The sequence below is a fragment of the Erinaceus europaeus genome, chromosome 8 (genome assembly GCF_950295315.1).
Source record: "Erinaceus europaeus chromosome 8, mEriEur2.1, whole genome shotgun sequence".
NCBI lineage: Eukaryota > Metazoa > Chordata > Mammalia > Eulipotyphla > Erinaceidae > Erinaceus > Erinaceus europaeus.
The window spans coordinates 22,514,263-22,541,019 of NC_080169.1; the positions used below are offsets into that span (position 1 = coordinate 22,514,263).

A 26,757-nucleotide genomic window follows, 5' to 3' on the forward strand; every position below is an offset into this window, starting at 1 on the left:
TCTCTCCCTCTCTATCTCCCCCTGCCCTCTCAATTTATTACTCTCTATCCAATAAATATAAAAATCTTTAAAAAATGAAAAATATTTTTCTAACAATTACTGTTAGAATTACAGTCCCCAGTTGTTTCAAGGAATTATGGTGTGAGCAAAGAAACAATATCTAACAACATGTATATTGAGAATTGGTGATTATTAAATACTATGTGACTTGATTTCCAGATTTGTAATAGCCACTTCAATAATAATCACAATGTTTGGCTTAGGGCTACTTAATAGGCTATTTTTCAGATATTAACGTTTGTCTCTTCTCAGCTATTTTGAAAACCCATCTACTCTTGTCTTTTTCTGCCTAATTTCCATGCTTGTTTTGATAAACCACCCCTACAACTATGGAAATAGAACTCATAGACTATCTTATTTTCAATTACTTCAAAAAGAGGGCTGATTATCCTTTAGAATTTTATGATCTCATAATGAAGATACTTTAGTCCTAAACCACAGGCAGACTAGACTGTCTTGATAAAAATTATTGTTGCTGGCTAGGAAAAATCATCTAGTACAAAATAAAGTGTGATCCAGTAGCTGACCACAATAGCAAGTATAAGATCAAAGAGCATTATGAAGTTCCAGGGATATACAGGAAGCCAAAGGTATGATGAAGACTAGAGTTGTTTATTTCCAAAGTAGAAGTGTGGGATCATGATAAGTTCTTTAAACCATAGTAATGATATTTGAAATTGCAAATAACCAAGAAGTAGTCATTAGAAAAATTCTCTTAGGAGCTAGCATGGTACAGAGAGGCCTAAATGTAATAGATGAGATTGACATTAGAACAATAATTACCTTTCTCCTTTCCCCCATCCATATTGTTGTTTCATTCCCAAATTCAGATACTGTATTTCACTGCTAAACTAATTTTTAGATTAAGTCATGATGAGTTGTGCTGACCCTTGGTTTTAAAGTATGACTGAAATGACCACAGAGGTAGGGAGATAGATTGGAGTGTCATCTGAGAACAAAGAAAAATTAAGGGAGTCGGGCTGTAGCGCAGCGGGTTAAGCGCAGGCGGCGCAAAGCACAAGGACCGGCATAAGGATCCCGGTTCGAACCCCGGCTCCCCACCTGCAGGGGAGTCGCTTCACAGGCGGTGAAGCAGGTCTGCAGGTGTCTATCTTTCTCTCCTCCTCTCTGTCTTCCCCTCCTCTCTCCATTTCTCTCTGTCCTATCCAACAAAAACAACAACAACAATAACTACAACAATAAAACAACAAGGGCAACAAAAGGGAATAAAAAAAATAAATATTAAAAAAAAAAAAAGAAAAATTAAATGATAGATCCTCTACTCACAGATATTTACTGTGTGCCTATATAGTGTCCAGTGTTCTAGATCTTGGATTACTAAATTGTGCAAAATAAAACTAGTTTGCTCTTGTGAGGGTTACATTCTATTTGGAGGGGATTAAAATAAACTACTGAAACTTAAAGAATGAATCTTCTGGACACTATTGGGACATCTAGTATATATGTTGCTTTCTTTCAGAGAACTGTGTAGAAAGACTTAGTAATATAATAAGAGTTTTCTGAGTTTGACTGGAATACTATACCTACAAAGCATGTTTCTTTCAAGCGGTACTGTGGAATGCTACATTAAAATACTATTAAGAATCAATAACAACTACAAAACAATGAAAAACAACAAGGGCAACAAAAAAGGGAAAATAAATAAATAAATATAAAAATTTAAAAAAGAATCTTCTGAGTTCTACTAAGATTTGAATATGTGAAATATAAATATCAGTAATGCTATGGAATAAAGGACCTAGGCAAGGTGAATGAGAATGAAGAATGTAGGTTAGGTAATTTTGTATAGAATGGTCAGAAAAGGTTTAATTGATAGGGAGACAAGTTGGTGAACCATGCTTCTGTATGGGGAATGATATTCTAAGTGGTGGGAATAAAAATTCCATGAACAGGTCCTAAAGTAGATGGTGAGTTATTTGAGGATCCTCAACAATTGTAATGGTTCTGAAGAACTCTAGAGAGGAAGAAAAAGTTAAGAGATGAACCCAGGGAATGTTTAAATAGGGTGGGGTGAGCTGTATAGTGCCCTTGTAGAACTTGGTGGTAAGGAACTTAGCTTTTGCTCTGAATGAACAGAGAATTTACTGTGGGGTTTTGAGGGGTGAGGGATATGGTCTGATTTCAATTTTTGAAAGCAACTCTAACTGCAAATTATAAAAGTATAACAATCACTCGGGCAAATGGTGCTGTAACAATACAATTGGTGATAAATTTTGGTTGGATTCTGGTCTTACTACTAGATCAGATCTCAGTGAGAGAAAAGGAATGTGACTATGAAAATAAACAATGATAAGGGAAGGAAAGTAGGAAAAGAAGCACATAAAAAGATAAAGACTTCTTTGGTTTTTCTCTGGAGTTAAAGTAAGAACTTTAGAAATGATTGGATAAATAACTAGCACATGATTCTTGGTGCCTGGAAATAACTAGCACATGAATTAGTGCTGGCTGCACTTCTTAACTGTTAAAACCTACTAACCCCCAAGGTGAAGTTTAGTTTTATAACCAGCGCACGATGAATGTGTTAAATTAGTGGCCTCAGCTGGCAAATTGGATGAAGGAGGCACTGGGAGTAGTTAAGGTTTGACAAGGAAAAAAAATCTTTTTCCCTCTTTTGGCATTAGATAATGGTGACCCTGAAAGAATAGACCACAGTTTGCAAGATATGACTGATAAATGAATAAATGTCACCAAACCCAAATCTCATCATATAAAAGCTACACATATTTAACTGCATTTGAGTGCTTTATTATACTGGAATTGCAGTGATATTATTAACATTTGTACAAATGCACAAAATCTTGTCTCTTCTTGCTAGAAAGAGATATAAAAATCTGACCTAGTTGTACAGTCTTAATGAACTATTGTCCATCGATAACAATAAATGTGTTCACAATGCAACAAAAAAGCTTAACATAAAATTAAACATATTAAATGCTGCAGCAAGTATTTACATGTATGTATCCCCAATTTTTTCTCCTTCCAATAAGGAAGGTGGTTGCTTTACAGATAGACAAACAAACACAAATGCTTTGCAGTTTACAATTACAATCAACCTCTCAATTCAGAACTTAAAGTGACAGCACCTTTTCAGGAACTTCCTTAGTTAACACTTACTTTGCACAGTATTACACCTTTTTTTTTCTTTTAGTTCTGTTTTTGGGAAATATTTATATTCCAACTGTCCTAGAAGATTGTTTGAATGGTGCTATTTTTTCTGGGTTCTTTTTGCAAACCCCAAGCCTCATGACCTCTCCTGGAAGAATATTTTAGCTTATCGTTTCTCTAAAACAATCCTCAAAGGCAGAACACTTCTATCTGTGAGTGAGAGATGCTTTAGCAGAGCTTAGAAGGAAATAGGGTGAATAGGGCTTCTTTTCTACTGCATGGTGGCTTGGGGAAGGTTTTTTCTCTTAATCCCCTCCTCCACTGATACCTTTCTTTTCCCCAGTAGTGTCTATAGCATTGGTATTCTAAAGAGCAAACTGAAGTCTAACTAGCTTATTGTGCATGCTGTTTTAATGATGCATTTAAAGCTAATTTATTCAGATTTCTTATTCTCAGTTCTGAGGCTAACATGAGACTGTTTTAAAAAAATAAAATTTTGTCAAATGAAACTCAATCAAAATAGGAACATCTTAAATTACTTAAGAAGAGCTTTTGAAATGTTGGCTTCTAATGAGCTAGAAACTGCATGTTGTTTTAAATATAACAATTGATAATTATTGATTCCCCTCTGATGATAAGCTTGGGAAAGTATCAGAGTGCCACTTAAGAATACTAATCTTTTAACAATACTAATCTTTTAACAAATGCTGGAACTTTGGTCTTTCTTTCCTCTTCAACTTGTGGTTAAATGGTTATTTTTTAAAAAATAGAGAATTTGTAGGGAAAAATATATAAACACTCTTTAAGCAATTTAGCTACAGGCATTACATCACTGAAGAACTTCACAAGAAATAGTAAAATATTTTTAATGGACATGTTTATTTTTCATTTTCACAATATGAATGAAATAGAAATTTTCTGCTTATTTTGGTATTGGATTTTACTTTTAAGTTTATTGCTAGATGTCTTGTCTTCCCTTCATTATAATTGTAAAACAGAGGTGCTGTCCCTAATTAGGTTACAAGGCAACATTGTATTTTTGAGACCTAAGAGTGAAAAGGTAGAGCCACTGTTATTTCGGTAACCTCAGAGACGATGGCTAGGACAACAGTCCAGGGTGCACCATGCCACAATGCACAAAAGAAGTCTCCCGGTTCATTCAGGACACTTTGGTATGAAGGATAAGATAGAAAATTCTTAAGTGTAGTTTAGCTGCTACCTGACATCTGTTGCATAATATCCGTTTAAAAATGCTATGACTAAAGCTATAAAGAGTAGAAGCTGGCTCTTCTCCTTGGCATTTATGTAGCAGGTGTCATCTAGGCTGATGTGAGAAATACATCTTTGCTTGGCTACTGATGAGTGCACACAAATGTGCCTGATGCAAATATTCGGTGAAGTATTTTACTGATGGAGCTCAGCGCCTTAGAAAAGTGGCAGGGGAGGCACAAAGGAGGGAAGGCAAGTTTGAGGACAAGAAGGAGGTCCCAAAGAGAACAAGAGAAATGGAAAGGGATCAACAAAGCTAAAGTGCAATTTAAAAATATAAATTACTTTAAAAGCAGAAAGAGATTCTAAATTGCTACTGTTCGCATAGGCACTATTTTATTCAGATTTAAAAGAGTTGTTTCCCTTCCCTTCTCAGATATACTGCATAATGGAGCATAGATGGCTTAAAGCTACTGCACATTGTTGAGGAAGGAACAAAAAGAGCATGAAGGAGCCTGATTAGTGCAAGGCATTCTAGGAAACTGAGATGGGGTAGAGATGCAGTTATTTTTTAGACTTGGACAAAAAGTTATTCCAGTTATTGTTATTGATTCCCTTTAGCTGAACTCTGCGTCCTAAAAGGTAAGAGCTTACTTTAAAAATAAAAGATATGTTTAAACAAACAAACTCTGAATGGAACATAGAGTAAAATAACTCACAGAACAATAAAGACCTTTAAAATTCCGATTCACAGAGACCTAAACAAACATTTCCACCACATGACAGGGAATAGCCATTTGAAACCCTGAACAACAAAAATACACGTAACTGGAGTAGTTTACTATGAACTAATACTTTAAAAACAAGTAGCTCCTATGAAGAATACTGTTCAAATGGAATGTTTAAAACATAACATTTATTAATAAATATCTTATAAAATTCTAAATCAATAGATTCCTGTTCAAATTTTGCTTTGGTCCTTGAATTCCACTGTATACACACACACATACATATATATATTCTTAGATGGTTAACCAGAAAGAAGCACATTCTGTCCTAACTGGATAGCTAGTTGTATAGCAGTTACTGATGCTTAAACCCCTCCCAGTCAAAGGCTGGTCTTTTCACCTCAATTAGTTTATGATTTTAACGACAAACTCAAAAAAAATCACAAAATTGACTTGACAGGCAACCACCACCTGAACATTCACCCCTGACAGCCCTCTACTCAGGATATGTGCTGTATTTGATTTCATGGACCAAATAGGCTCCACAGAATGAATGCTCCAAGTAAATCACCTTAATTACTACAACACATATCATGACAGCACACAAACTGCTCAGCTCCCACAGGCCACAGTAACACTGTGACTTGAAAACACTGACGTGGAGGTAGGTGAATTAGTGAGGGTGTGAAGGGGAAACATCAGGTTACATGATGAGCACAGAGCTAGTACTTTCTCTATCCCTGTCCTGGCAAACTATGTGAAGAAAAGTCTTAAGAAGCAATGATTTAGCTGTAGTCACCTCAACTGAAGTGATGGTTCACCTGGTGAAAATGCTATCAGCTATCAGGTGTACTCTCTGAGTTGTTGACTGGCAGCACAGAGGGCAAGGGAGGTGCTCTGTGGAAGTTCCAGGTAGGCTGGCAGTGACTTCAGAGTCAAATCATGCTGATAAAAATGCCACATTCAAGTGAGGAGAGGCAGTGCTGTAGGGCTCTTCCCTCCTCCCTCCTAAGATAGGTGCTCTAAAGGTGATTAACAAATGATTGGTGAAAATGAGAATGGATGACCCAGTCACCGAGTGAGAGAGGACAATGAGGTGGAAAGATGTCTTCCCAGACTGGCCAAAAAGTGAAGGGCAAGAGGAGGAATTTTTTCAGATAGATTGATTATTCATACTATGATCTGGTGAAGGCTGGGTCTTCAAGTAAAACACTTAATATTGATAAGCTCAGTTTTGGATTTGATCAATGAGCCTTTCTATTCTGAAATTTTTTAGAAGCGCTGACAACTAGTTGGCATCTTTCACTTACTGTATTTCCACACGGCTAATGAACATACCTAAAGGCCCTGATTCTAATAAGACAGTTTATTCTAATTATACGTTGAGGCCCATTTGCTAACGTGTGTGGTTGGTTCCCCTACTTAGCATAAAAAACAGACATAATTGAGCTATATATAATACACATCAGTCAAACTGTCAAGTTGCTGAATTAGGAAAACTCAGGCAAGTTCTTAACTGCAGAAGAAGCTTTCAGTTTAACAACCAAATATTTCAATCAAGAGGTGGAGAAGAAGTAAAGCAAACCACAATTTTAGTGACAGCCCACTTCTTGGACATTCTGATATTATCAGTGGATTTTTTAAAAAAATCCATTTCATTAAGTGCTATGCATGCAGTAAAGGAAAAAAAAGTTTTTGTTTACTTTAAACAAAGCAAAAAAAAAAGTCAAAATTTTAATGAGCTCTTTTTTTCTTTTTTAGGGGGACACATAAATGGTCCTAAGGAGGTCTTGAAAAAAAACATATTTTTTGATTTCAAAATAGAGGTAATGTCAACATTTTTTTGTTTAGCCAAGTCTTAAATATTTCTTACAAAGACAGTCAGGTTAAACCATTTGACTGTTTTTTTAAGGAATTAAAACAATAAAGAAAGAAAAAAAAAACAACTATGAATTCAGTATTTAAAATACTTAAAAACTATGTTTTCTAAAATATAATAAAAAATAATTTTCCTTTGTATTTTTTATATTTTCTCTTATTTTTATTCTTTTGCCTTTTAGATCATATATCCAAGTCATGAGTTTCACTGGACATTCAAATCCTACTTTTGAAAAGCACTGCCTCTGTGGAAAAATTAGTTATAAAAATCATGCTTCATGACCCTTATGTTTTCTTTTTCTCCAAAATATTCCTACACTATAGTGAGAGAAAAAAAAAATCCTTCCTTTTTCTGAACTCTTATAAAAGCTACACCTTTTTAAAATACAATTCTTTAAATTCCATGAAACACACACACACACACTCAAACGCGCGCACACACACACACACACACACACACACACACACACACACACACACTCAAACGCACACATTAGGAGGTCAAGCATTCAAATGGAGATGAAACACCAGCACCTGTCTAGACTGCTAGAGAGCAATATTAGCCCCTGTTATTTGTGAGATGTGACATTACAATATTAGCATAGTAGAATGGCTTGTTTCAAGGAGGCACATCTGTAGTTTGGGACTATCTACTTTGTATAGTGGGTGAGACCATATAAATCGTTGAAAACAGAATTAATCAGAAGAGTGGAGTAGCCACATGTCAATAATTCTTTTAAAGCAGCCAAAGAGTGCTTTAACTTTTCAAAGACAACGGGTGTTGGGGGCTGAAAATAGCCCTATGGAAACATAGGGTTTTCTTTCTTTCTTTGCTCCTCTAGTTAGTCTACTTTCATCCACAAGAACAGCAAGTTGGTTCCATAGGCTTAAGAAAAAAAAACAATAATAAATCTTAGGCTATTAGCAGCTGATGACTGAACAATGTAATCTGTGTAGTGAATAGAGTCCTTCTGAATTATTATATAGTGCATGGATTTCCAACATTATAGACAAGCAATACAAAACCAGTTGTCATTCCAGGGTGTGATGTTGGAGCCCCACATTATAATTTAGACTTTCACAACAGAGGCTTACAAAGCTCCCTTCCCTTAGCATCCCTACAGCTGGCATTCACCAGAGCTTTACCTAAGGCTAAGCCACATTTTATTTACTGATTATTAAAAAACATTAAATCAGGCATATTAAACATCTCTTGGTTACTATTTTGTCAAAAAGCAAGATAGAATGAATTATAGCTATGAAGTACAGGCAAAAGGAGCAATGACTAGGTCCACATTTTTGAAGTTTGCTATTTTTTTAAAAGAAAACATTATTATCTTATTGACATACAATGTTAATGGGGGTTAAATAAAACATAATACAGTTAAATTGAAGAATAAATAATGATCCCAAGATGAGTGGACATGCAGAGGAAAATTGAGCATTTGATAAAGTGGACCAAAAGGAGGAAAGATGGGGGAGATGCTTGATGATCTTATTTGGACATCAGTGACTCTTAGAATCTTCTATTATAAGTCGAACAATGTTTTGGAAGAGGTTCTGAGTTTCTGTGGGATTCTGGTGATGTCACAGCACAAACTCACTATGTGCTATGAAGTCATCCAACTTCTCACCCAGTCACCTTGGATCTGTTTACTTGATATCTAGGCATGCCTCATTTTGGCTTAGAGTTACAACTTTAATACGATTCTAGGTTTCAAATAAAGGTCTGGACAGATGAGAACCATGACTATATACAGAAAGAGTTCAGTTTATAAACAAGAAATTGGTACCAGAAAATTGGAGAAAAGCACCAAAGCATTTCTCAAGCTGATAGATATTAATTGCATAACTCCCTTTTTTTCTTTCATAACTAAGTATAAAAGACAACATTTTCATAATAACTATAAAATCAAAAGCCAGTCTTTGAAGGGCTGAGAAGTCTTCCAGGTCTGGGTTAATTCTAAAAATGCCCTTAAAAGAAAGGACGCATGGTTTGCGACAACTCTTCTTGAAGGCAATGTCTGACACATGGATTTTAAAGAATCGGGTTCAGGTCTGTTCTGTGGGTGGTGAGCTGACTGAGGGTAGAGCTTCCTACCACCTCGCTGACTGAAGAGGAAGTAGTGACGGTGTTATGCTGGATGACTTGCTGCTGAGAGCAAGCAGGAACAGGACTAGCAGGAGGGCTACTCTCTGGACCTAGGAGAAAGCACAGGCACAGACACCAATATAATTTTCTTGGATGCTCTTGTTGACTATTCAGAAAAAAAAAAAAATTACTTCACATTCAGTAGAAATAGAAGAGGTTCACACATTTTTCTCCTGGAAGTTAATTTCACAACTTTAAACAAAAATAAATAAATAAACCTGATGTCACAAAGCTATGCCTTCCCAGTTTATAGCTACAAGCAAAGCCATGCTTTCTAGATAAGCAAATTGATTTGATCTGAGTCTTGGTATGGGAAGATCCCCACTTGTATTTTCAAATAACCCCTGATAGATCAAATGTGGAAAAATACTCACATGTGGTGGGAGAATCTGTGTTGCTCAATCTAAAAAATTATTTGAAAATAAATTGACCTTCAGCCGTGAATTCCTGTTCCTCCCACCATCCCTTATTGAGCTCACAATTAATATTTTCACATTCTAGGTGCAAAACATGGGATCTAGGAAAAGGGGTTCACTTTACATATTGGTAATCTGAGACAAGACCATTTAGTTTTCCAGCCCAAAATATTAGATGAGATTGATTCAAAGCTTACTCCCAGCTCCTGGATTTCTCCAGAAGATTGTCAACCTACTAATAACAGAGCTTTTAACAACACATTTTCCTACTGGTTTCAGAATGGGAATATGGAAGGATTTTACAATGTGAAATGCTAGGGACAATCTGACTGGAAATCACTGGAAGATTGTGGTCTGGTGATGGGATGAGAAACAGTGGATTTCTCCCCTAGAAGAATAGTCTGTCAGTGACTCAAGAATTCTAGTATGACAGCATCCTGGGTATAAAATCTAAACTTAACTACTTCAGTAAAATCCCACGCATGATTGGAGGCAACAATTATATAATAAAAAATACAAAAAATAAAAGTCATTGACTTACTTAGGTATCCTTGTGATTCTTTCTGCATGGCTGTTATTGGACAGTCTTTATGCGTTAATAACAACTGTTTCAGTTGTGCTACCTCATTTTTCAACATAGACACTTCATTCTGGAAAAAACAAACACATTAAAGACTTTGAGAGGACCAACTCAAATAAACTTTCAACAATTAAATTGATAACAATTTTCATTATGTCTGAATGACAATGATAGTATTACTCAGTGGGAATAACCAACTCAAATAAACTTTCAACAATTAAATTGATAACAATTTTCATTAGGTCTGAATGACCATAATAGTATTACTTAGTGGGAATAACCTGAAAAATCTATATTTGGCTTTCAGTTTGGCACTCACACTTACTAAGTGGTGCCTTTTAACTCGAGTTGAATGCTATTAAAAAGCCAGATTGCTCCCTTTAGGTGATGAGTCCTGGACTCAGGTTACCTGAGGTAGGGTGGGGGAATCGCCATTAGACACTTACTGTGTGACTACAGTCAGGTATTATAACACAGCTCAGCTCCCACAACCCGGTTTATAAAACGGAGGATATGAAACAGTACCAAGTCCTTGAAATTGTCATATGAATCAAATGAGGTAGCAGATGTAAGACATTTAGGACAATTCATTCTCAGTACATTTAGCTATCATGGTAACCTTGCCCTTGTTGGCTTGCCAGTTGTGATTGATATGTGATGTGAAAAGGTGACCACTATGAGGCATGCATTGGAAAGAACTGTGTGGCAGGATTAGTGTCTTCAAACTGAGATGCCCTCAGAATAAACTGACTAACCTACCATCAGATTTTCACAAACAATGAACTATAATTTTGCAGGGGATGTCTTCCAGCCTCCTATTCACTAAGGGAAAGCCATTTAAGTACTCTACTAATAAAATGAGTCAGATCAGGAAAGCAAGAATCATTAGTTAGTTTGACTAACTTCAGTCTATAAATTCCATGGTCCCCATATCAGTGTGTTGTGGAGTTATTTCTTATTTACTTAGCTATGTCACTTAGATCTCCACTTTATGTAGTAATTCACAGACAGGCTTTTAGTTTTGAAAAATGATGTATAACATGTGGCACCCCTTGTATACCATTGCAAATGCTGAATAGGTGGTGGACCAAGATGCTTTCACTTGATAGGAGTAAATCAAATGTAAAACTATTTCAAACAAGCTATCTTACGATTGCAATAAAATATAATCCTCGGAGAACCCCCGGCTCCCCACCTGCAAACGAGTCTCTTCACAGGCAGTCTGCAGGTATCTATCTTTCTCCCCACCTCTCCCTCTCTCTTCCCTTCCTCTCTCCATTTCTCTCTGTCCTATCCAACAACGACGACATCAATAATTACAACAAGGGCAACAAAAGGGAATAAGTAAATAAATCATCATCATCATCATCATCATCATCATCATCATCATCATCATCATCCTCGGGGGTCTGGTGGTGGTGCACCACTGGATTAAGCACTCATAGTACAAAGCACAAGGACCCCGGTAAGGATCCAGGTTCGAGGCCGGACTCCCCACCTGGAGAGGCGTTGCTTCACAGGCCGTGAAGCAGGCCTGCAGGTGTCTATCTTTGTTTCTCCCTCTCTATCTTCCCTTGCCCTCTCAATTTATCTCTGTTCTATCAAAAAGAATAGAAAAAAATGACCACCAGGAGCAGTGGATTCATAGTGCAGGCACTGAGCCCTCATGGTAACCCTAGAGCCAACAAAACAAAACAAAACAAAACAAAACAAATGAAATAACATTACCCTCTTAATAGCCTCTTTCTGGCCAATGGTTATTTATGGCTAGTAGACATTGTCATCCACACATAGGAGACTTTTAAAATAAAAATACAGAGGGGATCAGACAGTAGTATAGCTGGTTAAGCCCATGTGGCGCAAAGCACAAGGACCCGCATAAGGATCCCGGTTTGAGCCCCCGGCTCCCCACCTGCCTGGGAGTCATTTCACAGGCGGTGAAGCAGGTCTGCAAGTGTCTACCTTTCTCTCCCCTCTCTGTCTTCCCCTCCTCTCTCCATTTCTCTCTGTCCTATCCAACAATGACAACATCAACAACAACAACAATAATAACTACAACAAGGGCAACAAAGAAGGGAAAATAAATTAAAATAAATATTAAAAATATATAAAAATACAGAAAAGGGTGTTTCAACATGACAATCACTGAGTTGTATCTATACTTTCAATATGAGCATTACATTTCAACCATGAATTTTTATTTCCCCAGAAAAGTAAGTCTGGGGTTCTGGAAGTTAATTTTAAAAGTTCTTTCAAGATTTATTTAAAAAATATCTCTCGAGTTCTGGCAATGGTGCACCCAGTGGAGCACATATGTCACTATGTACAAGAACCCATGTTTAAGCGCCAGGTCCCCACCTGCAGGGAGGAAGCTTCCCAAGTGGTGAAGTAATGCTGCTGGTGTCCTTTTTTTCCTTTATAGGGGTATATCTATCTATATGCAAAGAAATAAATATATACCCCCCTTCTCTCTCTTTCAGTGTCTCTAGATAGAAAGAAAAAGAAAAAGGAAGCAAGGCAGGCAGACAGACAGACTCCTAGGAGTGATGGATTTGTCATTAAGGCACTAAGTACCAGCAATAACTTTAGTGGAGATATATATTCTTAAAATTTAGTTGTAAAAAAATATAAGCAGCTATATGTTGAACAAATAAATAGTAATAAAACATCTACAAAAGCTTTCTCCTTTCCCTTCAAACTTTACAAAATAAACATGCTCATTTGAGGCATTAATGATGACTAAATCACTTGTTCAGGAAAATTGCTTAATCCTAAAAATTAGGAAAGGCAACTTCATGTCCTACATTCAAGTGAGTATAACTGATAAGAGGTTATTAGTTAAAGGAGACCTTTATCAACTCCATTGTCAACATTGTTTATAGGACAATTATTGCACCATTAAACACTACCTTTTCCCTGGTTTTATGTTCATTTAAGCTCAGAAAGCTTTCCTTATTACCCTCAGTTCACGTTCTGCTTAAAAATGCATGTATAAAGAAAATAACTTCTAAACCACTGCATAAAACGCAATCCAAAAAACAAATAAAAATTTAATGTTAAAATAATTAAGAGGATTGGGATCTGGCTTAACAAAAAGAACACTGCCTTGCAGCTATGAAGATCTGAGTGTGAGTTTACTCTAAAATATCTTTTGCTTTTCTTATATTTTTATTTATTTTACCTTTTATTGCTCTTGTTGTCTTTTTATTGTTGTTGTAGTTATTGTTGTTGTCATCATTGTTGGATAGGATAGAGAGAAATGGAGGGAGGAATGGAAGACAGAGAGGGGGAGAGAAAGACAGACACCTGCAGACCTGCTTTACTGCCTGTGAAGCAACTCCCCTGCAGGTGGGGAGCCAGGGGCTAGAACCGGGATCCTTACACCGGTCCCTGCACTTGGTGCCACGTGTGCTTAACCAGCTGCGCTACCACCTGACGCTCAACATCTTTTTATTTCCCACTTGGGTTATCACTGGGTTTAAGTGCATGCAAGGCTCTGCAGTTCCCAATGGATTTTTAATCTTATTTTACTGGTAGAGGGAGAAATACATAGACAGAGAGAGGAAGAGAGAGATAGAGAAAGAAGAGAGAGAGAGAGAGAGAGAGCGAAGGTGACACCTGCAGTACTGTACCACTTGTGAAGTTTCCCCTCTCCACCACAGGTGGGGAGCAAGGGCTTGAACCCATGCCCACCCTCATAGCAATGTGTGCACTCTACTTGGCTCCTAAAATATTTAAAACAAAACAGGCTTCTCTAACTTTCTATACTGATGGAAGAAAAAAAAAAGTTTTCTCACAGTTTCATTTTAGTCTCCATCTATTCTGATGCTATGTCCTCAATAGTTACATCTTTTTTAGGGAGGTATTGGATTCTCCAGGCATGCAAGGTGCATTGCCCTTTCCTTAGAAAACACTTGAAGCGCCATTTTTGGGGCTCCTTCAAGGAGCTAGCTGCCAGTAGTGCTTAGAACAGGCCAAACTATTTCACAATAAATCTTTTCCTTTCATGACAGTCACAGCAAAGCAGCACCTACTAACAGCACATGTGATTTCTAAGTCTATTTTCAAATCCTGATAGGAAACTTTAAATGATATTTCTGTCTGTGGACCGTAAAGCATTTTCATATTAAACCAGTAAATTGTAAGTATAGAAACTTGGGCCCGAGAATTCTGAAGATCAGTGATAGTGTTGTAACCTGGAGAATACTATACGGGTTGACTTTCATTTAAAGCTATCTATGAATATGGACTTATTTCTTAGTATGTTCATGAATGTTATTTTAACTCTAGATTATGAATGCCAGTGGATATCCTCAATAGAGAATAACAAGCAACTTCTTGTTTAGATCATATGCACATCACTTTGGTACTGATAAAGCCTAAATAAAAATCAAATGGCTACATAAGCAACAGAAATTCATGGGAGAGCCTCCAGCAGACAAAAGGAATCTCAGCTGGGAACTGAGAATAATAGTTTGGGTTCCCACACTGCCATACCTGTTAAGTATAAACCATGAAGTTTGAACCAGTTTCCTAAGTTCCTTTCAGCAAAATCATTTTTAGTGCAATTACTGTTTTGGTGTTACCTTCTATGGAGAAAACTAATTACCCAATGAAATAATAAAGGACTCGATCTTGATTTTTATCCCCTTGTTAACTACTTTTGGTATTCTCAAGTATGTTTATATTTTGAGTTATATTTCACAAGGGAGCCAGTTTTAGCACCTCTTGTGTTACAAAATTTTATTAGGGCAGATTCCAAAGTAATACATACAGTTTTATTTTAGTTCAAAATGATGTGTCCATATTGTTAAGAGGAAGTCTATAGAGCCCTCACCAGATACCAGAGAAACTTTGGCTTAAGAAAGGTCAGGAATCTGCCCTAGAAAGAGCAGACTTAGTCATGTGCTGTGCATATGCATAATTATCTTACAGATTCCATATTGGTAGACTGACACAGGAAATGCACAAATATGAGACTATATTTTAAGTAAAAATTCTTTTCAAGGTAATGTAAGTAGATCCACCTTGAATTCATTTTGGAAGAGAACAACCAGATAGCAAATGTTCTGAAATATGTGAAAGAAATTAAGTATGGCCTGTAGCTCTAGCAAGGAAATAAAATCCAGGAACTTCTGGAGGCATTTTCTTACTTGGAATACCTTGCTTTATGAATTGAGGCAAATCACCATTTGTTTTCCTATACCCTTGGGAGGTTATAATAATAATTTCAGGTCTTTATGTAAGAGTACTTTGCAAGAGTAAACTGTTAATAATCAGTATTGATTGTCTTGTTGATTTCAGCACCTTTTTTTTAACTATCTTGCATTTGCTACACTGATATAGTTAGGCACTTACACAGAGGGTAAATGCAATTAAATTAATTTGTACTTAAACCCAAGGTGATGTAGGGATGAAGTAGCACCCCCATAGAGACAGTCAATGCTAATAGTGACACTTTTAAACAAACACTCCAAGAAGTCCCTAATAGCTACATTTGCAATTTTTGCATTTGGGGATGTTATCGTATTATATGATAAATCCAGAATTCTTTGTGATGAAAGCTGTAATCTCTGTCCAAAATACAATTATCAGAATGGGTCCAGCAACACAGATTTCACCCCCCCACACACACCCATCTACTTCTCGTGTGTGTGTGTGTGTGTGTGTGTGTGTGTGTGTGTAGTGTGTGTGTGTGTGTGAGCTGAGGCTAGGTTTGTTTCATTTTAAAAACAAAGAACTTTCAATTTGTCAAGCAACAGTTCCCATCTGGCTTATTCTCTTGCCAAGTCCTAAAACCTGGGCTTGTGTGTCTAAAATTTCAGCAGCGACTTAAGCCATGTGTCTTTGCACTAAAAAAGAAAGGCAATCATTTCCATGGGTGACCAGATGATTTCCATATCATCTATCGAACACAAACAATCCACATCAGTAGTTGATGGATTTAGAGTGATTTTAACTGTTTGGTCAGGGAAAAAAATGTAGATTCTTTCAGTTCAAGAACTAGAGTAAAAAATCATGAAGCAATGGGTTTGCCGACCTGGTATTTATATGTTGTATGACTTTCAGGCAGACTCCTCAGGCATCCAAGCCTCAGTTTTTCCTCCTACATAAAATGTCTGATTGGGTGGTTTCTCCTAAATCCTTTAGTTCCTATACCTGTGTTAACCTCTTGGGTAGAGATTCATTGTGAGATAGAGAAACAAAGTCTGGGAATTGATTTTGTTTTCTTACATCTAGTTTTTCCAGCCAGAAACTCTGCAGCCCAACTAGACCTGTGCTGGAAAACAACTCAAAAGTGGCAGCTGGCCATCCAGACCTTGGATATTCTGTTTGGCTACAGTTTATTTGCTTAGCACCTTCCATTTCTGTTTACTTAAAAATTGGCTCACTGGACTAGCTGCAAGAGAAACACCTTTTACTTTTGACAAAGGTCCAGTGAAAGGGAAAGGGTCATTCAGAGGTAGCAGAATCTGTTATAACCTATCTCCGCATCACAAAAACCCGGAACAGCAGCCATGGTATCTATCTCCCTAAAGTAAAGCAATGACTGAAGACATCAACAACTCAAGTGTTTTTCAGAGACAGCCCCTTCTGTGGGCACTGTTTGCACAACCAAAGCTACTGGTTCCAGTTGAATAGCCCCCATCCAGTTGTCTTTCACACTGACTAAAGTTTTCATATCACTTGATATGTTTTGACTTTAAAAGAGTAGTGAAAATTAATGAATTGCAAATTTACCTTCTGGATTTTGTAAAAGTGATACTACGCATTTGCTAATCATGACACATGTGATCTCAAAGTCATTGGGCAGCTTCCTTTGTGCTAGCTCTTAGCAAAAACTCCTCTATGTTTTCATGCTCTTAGACCGCAATTAATACTCTGGAGTATTTCTGCAAGGGTTCGTTTTCAGTTACGACCAATTTGGAGTTTTGTTGGCCTCTGATGTGTCAGCTGTTTTTGTTTGTTTGTTTTTCATTTCTCCAATAGTTTAGACAGTGGTTCTTAGACCTGGATGGCGACATTAAAGTCTGGAGGCTTTTTAGCAATTGAAACTAGAGAGTGAACTAGAGTGAGGTACCTGTACTGCTACTTAGTTGGTGAAAGTCAGGCAAGATACTGCTAAATGCCTCAGAATGCAACAGTGCTAAGACTGAGAAGAACTATCCCATTGTCAAGATCTTCTTGTGAACCTGGGAAATGGCAGCAAATTGCTAGGGTCCTTATGCTTCAGTCATCACAGAACCACAGCTGTAATATCTGGCAGGTTCACATACACCAGCACTTTTACTTACCTAAAATGTTTAAATAAGTTAACTCATTTTTAATGATTTACCTCTGTTCTTACCAATAACATCTATAAAAATCAAAGGGTTGATAATCTAATTATAAATGTCAATGCCCGTACATATCATTAATGTTAATATTAAAAGCACTTATCCTAAAAGTTTCTCATATACTTTTGCAACTGCCAGATTGCAGAACTACAATCAAGTTGGAACATCTTCCAAGGTGTCTGAGTATACCTATCCACCAATAGCTTGACTTCTCTCAGCTGCATCCTCGCTAAGTGGTCAGATAGACATTTATTCAATATCCAGAGATGGAGAACTCATCCATTCGTTCAACACATACTGAATGCAGAGAACTCACCATACTAGACTGTATTAAAAGCAGAGGGCAGGTTTTAGGGGTAAAGAGTAACAAAGCACAGCTCCCAATTTCACAGAGCATGCAAGCTAGTGGGAGGCTTTGTTTTCCTAGTCCCCCCTTCATTCCTGCTGTTTCCTAGTTTCTTTTTTAATACTATCACCAAAAAAAAAAAAAAAAAGGATGGAGCCAGCATCAGAAGAAAGAATTCCCTTAAGCTCATATGACCTAGACTTTTCCTGTATGGTTACAATGTGTACACTGGATTCCCCAAGCTCATTTCTGTTTGATGGAATTGAGTGCATATGCTGCATATGCAAATGGTGCTAGGGATCAATTGCTCCTAGATGGATGTGCTGAGACTCAGGTAGGAGACAATGCAGGTGATGTAAGGAACATGTTCTCCCATACTGGGCAATCTTTTTCCCCCTACAGCCTCTGTTCTGTAGCCATTCTCTGTTCCTGGAAACACTGGCCAAGATCCACATTCATGTTGCTGTCCATGGACAGCTTGTCACATATTGATTTAATTCCTTTTTTTTTTTTCTGCTGATGAACAGATGCCCAGAACTGCATCATTTGCATGGCATGAATTCTCCTGGAAAGGCCTTGAATACTGGAGTTCCCTTTCCTTCTCTCAAACACTCCCAGAAGTGGCCTTGTTATAAAATGTCCCAAACTGAATCATCTATGAAGAGCAAAAGTCATGCATTATATAGAACTTGCAGGGTTTGGAAATGAGATTGGAAACATGTCTTTTCTTGCCGGACTAAATAACAATTGAAACCCTCCCTTGCTTCACTAGACAAATAGCCTAGTGTAAGTCAGATAAGCACCCACCCACCCCCATCGTGACTATAAAAAGAGTCTCTTAGCTAAAGATTTACTATGTGCCAGGCACTGTGCAAACTACTTTATAGGCATTAATTCCTGTATTCCTCCCAATAACTCTATGAGATTATTAGTCCCACTTTATGGATGAGACAACTGAGCACTGGAGAGGTCAAATATAGCAGGTAGTTGTTGAATAAGACTTTGGGCAAAACCTGTGCTTCCAGGGCTCAGTGGTGGCACACTCAGCAGACTTCACATTGTATCATGCTCAGGGGCTCAGGTTCAAACTCCCATTCCTTATCTGCAGGGGTGAAGCTGTACTGCAAGTCTGTCTGCAAGTCTGTCTGTCTGTCTGTCTGTCTCTCTCTTTCTCCCTCTCTCTCTCTATCTGTGTGTGTGTGTGTGTGTGTGTCTCCCCTTCCCTTTCAATGTCTCTGTTTTTAACATAATGGAAAAAGAGGAAGGAAGGAAGGAAGGAAGGAAGGAAGGAAGGAAGGAAGGTAGGAAGGAAGGAAAGAAGGAAGGGTGGCTGGTTGGTTAAGGAAGGAAAGAAAATAAAGACCAATGGGACTGATAGATTAATCATGCAGGCACTGAGCCCCAACGATAACCTTGGCAGAAATTAAAAAAAACAACCCTGTTCTCCCAGCTCTGAAATTCAGTTGGACAGATTCTCTCTCTCCAGAATTTTGCAGGCAGAATGATTTAAAAACAAAACAAAAATGAATGATTTGTTTTGCTTTGTAGCATGTTCCAGAATGAATCAAGCTTGTGGACTAGACCTGCAGTTGTTCTGGAGGCTTATATGGTATTCCTGCTTAGGTCAACAAGTGCTTGCTGGGGCAGGAAATGCCATCTGGACACAGGGCCTTTGAGTCTTGAGGAAAGAGACAGTGCCTGCACCTGAAGTTGCATGTTTGTCTGGGTGAGTTCTTCTGCTTTCTTTTCCAGTGACATCACCCAGACCTTCCTCTTCTGTCTGCAGCGAGTGGCAGCTGCCCGGTTCCGTTCCAGAAATTTCCGCCGCCTCTCATCAGGATCCTCATCCACCACCCTCCGCCGACGGCCCCCTGTGGGTTGTGGTGGCTGTATTGTCTGAGTGGGCTGCATTTGTTGTGTCGCTGGTGAAACCTGCTGGAAATCAGAGAGAAGGAGTTGAGGGCGATTAGGAAGAAACACACTATGCTCAATATGAATATGAATATTTAGCTCCTGTACTAAATATGAATAGACATGGGCCCTAGGTCAGATCAGTAGGGTTTATAGTTGATGGTATTTATATACTCTTCTCATATTTGGGAGCTACCCTTTTCCCTGATCCAACTTTCTAGTCCTGTCCCCAACTCTGACACTATCTTCCCAGACAATACCTTTAGCCCACCTATATGTTAGCTGTTGGGCTCAGACAAAATTAGTAAAGTCATGACCCCCTTGGAATATACCTAACATAGACTTCCTAGCTTCTTCCTAAAGAAGAAAATCTCAAATCTCATCTGCTATATTCTTACTTTTAGGTTCCTGATTATTTTAAACAATTTGTTCTGCTTTATATCTTAATACTTTTTAGCCACCAAGCTGCAGATGCTATCATGATGCCAACCTGCCTTCCCAGGGCAGACGATCTCACCAATGTGTCCTGGAACCCCACTTCCTCAGAGCCCTACCCCACTAGGGAAAGATAGAAGCAGGCCTGGGTGTGGATCAACCTGCCAATGCCCATGTCTAGCAAAGAAGCAATTACAGAAGCCAGACCTCCCAGCTTCTCTGCACCCCATAAAGATCTTTGGTCTATATTCCCAGGAGGATAAACAATAAGGAAGCTTCCAATGGAGGGGATGGGATACAGAATTCTGGTGGCAGGAATTGTATGGAATTGTACCCATCTTATACCACAATCTTATCTTACTGATCATTATTAAATCACTAATAAAAAAAGAAATGCAATACATAGAAGCAATGTGCTTTGGTAAGCATATCAAACTTGTTTTCTAAGAAAGAAGTGAACAATGAAATTATTCTCCTGGAGGGAAAAAAAAAAGTATCACTGAGTCTGTGCTACTCGGTAAAGATACAGGAATGACTTATGAAAAGAGTCAGAAAAAAATCCTGACACACACTTGGCTGAATCATAGAGAAAAGATTTCTCCCTTTCAGATATCTCCAAAGTGCATTTAAAAACTTTAAACTGCTAATGTACTACTAGGGTAAAGACAGATCTCCTTTTGTTCTAATAATGTTAAAACTGTTTCCCTAAAATAAATATTTGGGGGTATTAATGTCATTGTGACACCTATCAAATGAAGGTTTGTCTATGAGTTGCAGAAAGTAGGTACAAGCCTGTCTTTACTTTCGTGCAGTTTTTCTAATGCAAAGGGCATCTGCAAATTCCAGATAGGTGTACCTGCTTCTCAGAGCTTTGACTTAGGCAGGAGAAGACATAGGAGTGACTGACATACAATGAACATCTGAAGCAATGCCACTCAGTTATACAAGAGCCCTGTGTGTTAGGGAGCATCACAATTAACCTACATTGTAAGGAAATCTAAGAGTGGCAAAGCACTATACTAAACAGTTTTATTGTGTTTACAGATTCCTCATAAGGTCTGCATGGGGCTCAGTAACATCAGAGATTTTGAAGACTCCCACACGTAGAACTTTATTTCCCTTCACGAGGAAGACAAACAGCACCTAGTGAAACTTCTACGACCAGCTCTTTATGTGTCTGGACACTAAATGCTTTCCCTAGTGTACTTTACTCCTTCTTGATTGTTCATTCTCAATAAAGGGTACTTTTCCCCCCTCATTTCTCAGCCTCTCAGACTTGTGACTGTAAATATCTATAAAGGTTTTTTTACAAGAGACATTTAACCTACAGAAATAACAGCTAAAAAAAAAATTAAATGAAACCCAGAAACTTCTTCTGCCACATTCCAACCCTACGACTGGAATAAAGCAGAAACACAGTAATTGCGCCAATAATGGATACTGGTTGACATCAACAATGATATATTTTAGTCCAAAACTCTATCAAACTTTATATGCCTAACTGTGAAAGAATCAGTTCAGGATGAAGGTTGGACTGGATCTCAGTAAATTTATTTAAAGCAAAGACATTTTCTACAACTGTTTATTAGTAATTCCTCCTAACCACTGAGGAATAACAAAATTAGTGGTCTAAGTTCTTACTCACCAGAGTGACTGACTGTTGAAGAAGTAATTCTTGTTTTCAGGAAAGATTTAGACTTGTCATTTTAGATACTAATGCTTAAACTATCATGAAGCAAAGCGTTCAGATGGAATATACTAACTATTTTTGCCTTCAATATTTCTTTTGTCAGGTAGTAATACCTTATTATCAGACCTAGATAAGATTCTCAAATAGGAAAACTCTAATAGATGTTTGTTTCCACTGCAGGGACTTTTTGTTTAATACTCTATCCTTCTCTAACTTTATTCACTTTAAGGCTTTCCTTGTGACTTCATTCAAATGGATAAATAATGTGGTGGTTTGGGGTTCAATTCAGGTTCATAAGTTGAAATTCGATTTACTTAAGAAACATTCTTGACTATTGAGAAGTGGCACCAGGATTCTCGGCTCACACAGTTAAATACAAGAAGGTCACAAGAAGTAACCATACCAGGAAGTTTGAGTCCCTAGTAATAAATGCTACTTATATTAATTTTAAATTGGAATTCTGTTGACATAATACTCTAAAGTTTTTCATTAACAATAATGAATTATGATTTAAAATATCAGAATTTATTCCAAATCATAGTCAAATCTCAAAGCTTGGATGAGTATAATAAATCTCTGTTCCTACATACAGTTAATCATATAGTTAAGCAGCATAACACGATTTTAGTTGTCAGTTTAATATATGTATGGTATTTTTGAATACTAAATTACCTTGTTCAAATTTTACAAGGCAATCCTGGAACTTTTTAATATAGAATAAAAAAGCAGGGAGTCGGGCAGTAACACAGTGGGTTAAGTGCAGGTGGCGCAGAGCACAAGGATTGACACAAGGATCCTGGTTCAAGCCCCCAGCTCCCCACCTGCAGGGGAGTCGCTTCACAGGTGGTGAAGTAAGTCTGCAGGTGTCTATCTTTCTCTCCCCCTCTGTCTTCCCCTCCTCTCTCCATTTCTCTCTGTCCTAACAACGACGATATCAATAACAACAATAATAACTACAGTAAAAAAAGAATTAAAAGAGCAATTGTTTGTGTGGCTAATTTTAATACCAATTAACTAATTGCAATACAATTGGGTACTTACTTGAAATAGAGGACAATTGGCTAATTGGAAATTAGCAAGTGAATACTTTTTCCATTCACAGAACTGTTAAACTTGTCTGTGAAGTAACTTGCCCACAAAAGCATACAAAATAAAAATACATACAACATGTGAATCTATTTGTCAGTGACTTTGTAGTTTATTTTTTACAAATATATGTTTTACTATATCATATGTGTAAAAAGGTACTTTGTAAACCTTTTTATTGCTAATCTTCTTGCTATATTTCAAATACATTACTTTGGCTTCAATTGATCATGTACTGAAAACTGTGCTGTGAGCTCTCATCTAATAATCTCCATATATATATATATATATATATATATATATATATATTCATTTTTTCTCTCTTTCAAAAGAGAATTACTTCTTTTTAGAATTAGTTCTTTTTTTAAAAAAAGATTTTATTTATTTATTAATGAGAAAGATAGGCGGAGAGAAATAAAGAACCAGTTATCACTCTGGTACATATGCTGCCGGGGATTGAACTCGGGACCTCATGCTTGAGAATACAATGCTCTATCCATTGTGCCACCTCCAGGACCATTTATTACTTCATTTTTCAGTTGTAAATACTGATACTGAGGAAGTCTAACTGACTGGCCATAGTCACATAGTAAGTAAAGCATTAATGTTTTTATATCAAAGTCTATACTCTTACTGCAGTCCACACCTTATGTAGACTACATTTAAGGACATTTGTAAAAGTGAGCTTATCTGGTGAATTGGTTTGTCTGTTGAATACATTATAGAGTTGAGAAAGGCTGTCTGGATTCAGTGTGTGTTAGAGGAGGGGGCTCAGGAGCTCAAAAAAATCTGTTCAGTGTGAGATCATAGATAGAAAAAATGGTGAGTAAGTGTTATTCAGACATCCTGAGCTTCAGACACCATTCTGACCCAGCTGGATAGAACCTAGCAATGTAGAAGGGGTGGGGGGGGGGCTTCATCTTGCTTGAAGATTCAAAATATCTAGAGGTGAAACTAGTTATGCTCCTAGACATGCCTTTTATGCACTCACTAAAACTTAGTTGGGTACATGGACCCACCTCTCTCCTTGGACAGTGTGACATAATGTCTGCCTAGTCCCCCAACCCTCTTTTGGTTGAGTCTAAATGCAGGCTTTCTTTCTAGCCACTCCCAGTGACTCTCTTCTCCCTGGGATTTGGTCTTTCTCTTGAACTGATCATCAGCAGAGCTTGGCTCTCTGTCTGCTCCCTCCAACGCATTTCAAATTGGATGGGATGAGTCATCTCTCTTCGCCATTCATATGACACCTTATGCCCTAACATTCAAAACCAAACCTCTTTGCCTGGAACAGTTACTCTTTGAAACTTTAACATTTAATATTAATTAGAAGACTGCCATTGCATTTAACTTTCATTTTAAAGGTGGCAAAATTGAGTCTTTATGATTTATTTATTTATCAAACGGAAGTATTGACAAGACCAGAGGATAAGAGGGGTACAATTCCACATAATTCCCACCACCAGAACTCCATATTCAATCCCTTCCCTTGATAGCTTCCCTATTCTTTATCCCTCCTGGGACCCAGGATCATTATGGGGTGCAGAAGGTGGCAGGTTTGGCTTCTGTAATTACTTCCCCACTGAATACGGGCATTGACAGGTCAATCCATACTCCCAGCTTGTCTCTCTCTTTCCATAGTGGGGCAGGGATCTGGGTAAGTGGCACTCTTTTTTAAAGCACTACAGCTAGAACCATGATAAGAATTTATTTATTTTTCTCATCCTTTATTCATCTTTCTTAATTTGTTCTCTTAATTCCAAATCCTCCCACTGCTACCACACTTTCAGGGTTAATTTTGTAATTTGTAACACATTCAAAAATAGATTTTAGATAATTTTAAATTTATATTTAATCCCTAGAGACTAGCCCCGAAATTTACCATGTAGTTTATATCAATTAAAATAAAATGATCTGGTTATTCTACTGAGTAAAAATTACCTCTAAGGAAATTAACAGAGTTCTTCGTCTTATAAAATACCTGAGTTTATCAGAGAAGAATACTAACAACTCTTCTCTCCCCCCACTCAGAGAGTTAGCTATACTGACAAGAAGAGGAAAAAGGATCATGAAAAATGTCTACCTGTGTTTGGTTGCTGGAGTGCAGGGGTGGGTGTGGTGAGGTCTGGTGATGCCCTGGGTGTGCATGAAGGTGGGAATGGGAGTGGTGATGGGGGTGGTTCTGCTGGTGATGGGACTGAGGATGAGGATGATGTGTTGGGTGCTGGTGCTGATGTGAATAGGGGTGGTGGGCTGGCAGCGTCTGGTGCTGATGTGGGTGCGAGTGCATGTGATGGTGCGGCGTCTGGTCCTGCCGGGAACTCATCATTTCCATCATGTGTCCCATGGTGTTCATATTCCCGTTTGACATTGCAGCAGGGTGATGAGTCAATGCAGCCTTCAGCCTCTGAAACAGAACAAAACAAGAGGGCACAAATGAGGTCACTCATTGCACAATGGGGATTTTAAATCAAAATGGCTCATGTTGAATTTTATTATAATCTATTGTACTCTTGTTAACATTTATTTTATTGGTAGCAGAATGTCTCTTATATAAATCATATGTAGATATCTGAATTTACATACACATACAAATAGTATATATGCATGCATATATGATGTTAAGTAGGGGCTCAATGTCATAAATATTAATTCAACTGTCACAGAAAATGAATAGAGAATCCAATCAAGATTTAGACATTGTACTAAAAAGTATTTCTTACTAACCAATTATTCATCGTATCCCTATCTAAGGAAAATCTAGACAAAATAGAACCACTTGACATGGTAATATCACTGAATGACGGATGCATTTACTATGACACTGTGTTCTGTGTGGGTCACATGAATAAAAAATTTGCCTTTCAAAGGATTTCTCAATTCCACCGATCACCTCTGTTGGCAAAATAAATAAGTCTCAGTCCCTGGCTGCAATCTGTGATGCTACATAAAACAAAAAAATATTTCTTAGTCACAAAGAGATAACTTCAAATTTTAGAATACAGGATCAGTACTCATGTTAAATATTTTTCATTTTTCTTACACAGTAACTGAATAAAGTAGAATATGAAGTATCACACTGCTACAGCTCTTTTCATGGCCCCATCAAAAGACCAAGTCTACTTCTAACACAAACATACTACCTATGAGCAAATGAACAGACAGATGTACAAAGAACTTCTACCTGAAGCAGAAAGCATGGGCAGCTTTCTCTGGAGAGATAGGAAATATTTTCACCATCACATGCCTTATGGTCTCTACTACTCAACTCTGGGCTTTGAGTGAAAAAGCAGCTGCAGGTAATCTGTAAATAAATGAGCATGCTGTGTTCCAATACATTTTTATTTGGGAACAGGAAATTTGAATGTAGGATCACATGGCATACTCTATTTTTTTTCCAATCATTGAAAAAATGTAGAAAAAAAATTCTTTACTCAGACACTGTGCAACATTAGGCTGCAGGCCTGATATGGGCCACTGACCATCATTTTCTGGCCCTAATTTAAAGAATAAGTCAGTAATCAGCTTTCCCCACATACTTCAGAATTGTTTTTTTTTTTTTTTTCTTGTACACAGACAATTACATTCATATCATAGCCTGAAGGGCACACATAAGATATAGCTACTCTTTGGAAAAGTATCTTTGCAGAGATGATAGTCTAATTGGCAAGTTCACATTGACTTCATGAAGTATTTGCTGGGGAACTCAGACTTCTCACCTGGTGTGTGTGTGTTTTAAGACAGTGGTGTGTAATTACTTTGAAAAGGAAGAGTTATATAGTGACCAAAGCAACCGTACTCTACAC

The 26,757-nt window shown here is 37.5% G+C and overlaps 1 protein-coding gene and 1 long non-coding RNA gene across 8 annotated transcripts in view; one reads left to right on the forward strand and one right to left on the reverse strand.

Annotated features, from left to right (window-relative positions):
• Window positions 1-545: 545 nt before the first annotated feature.
• LOC132539879 (uncharacterized) lies at window positions 546-21,445 on the forward strand. 2 transcript variants are annotated; one of them, XR_009551153.1, is made up of 3 exons: window positions 546-650; window positions 19,381-19,558; window positions 21,223-21,445. It is a non-coding gene; the product is annotated as an uncharacterized LOC132539879 (long non-coding RNA). The 2 variants fall into 2 exon arrangements; XR_009551152.1 differs by lacking the exon at window positions 546-650 and having other exon boundaries at window positions 19,044-19,558.
• Window positions 2,805-26,757, reverse strand: part of CREB5 (cAMP responsive element binding protein 5) — a 502,318-nt gene continuing 478,365 nt past the window's right edge. For 3 of the 6 annotated variants that reach the window (XM_060196043.1, XM_060196040.1, XM_060196041.1), the window contains 4 exons: window positions 25,035-25,358; window positions 19,537-19,767; window positions 10,111-10,219; window positions 2,805-9,203 (listed from right to left, as the gene is read on the reverse strand). In XM_060196043.1, coding sequence (XP_060052026.1) covers window positions 9,040-9,203; window positions 10,111-10,219; window positions 19,537-19,767; window positions 25,035-25,358 — 828 coding nt within the window. In that variant the 3' untranslated portion in view covers window positions 2,805-9,039. Of the gene's footprint in view, window positions 9,204-9,527; window positions 9,557-10,110; window positions 10,220-19,536; window positions 19,768-25,034; window positions 25,359-26,757 lie in introns of all 6 variants that reach the window. The other 3 variants (XM_060196042.1, XM_007521608.2, XM_060196044.1) reach the window with 2 other exon arrangements.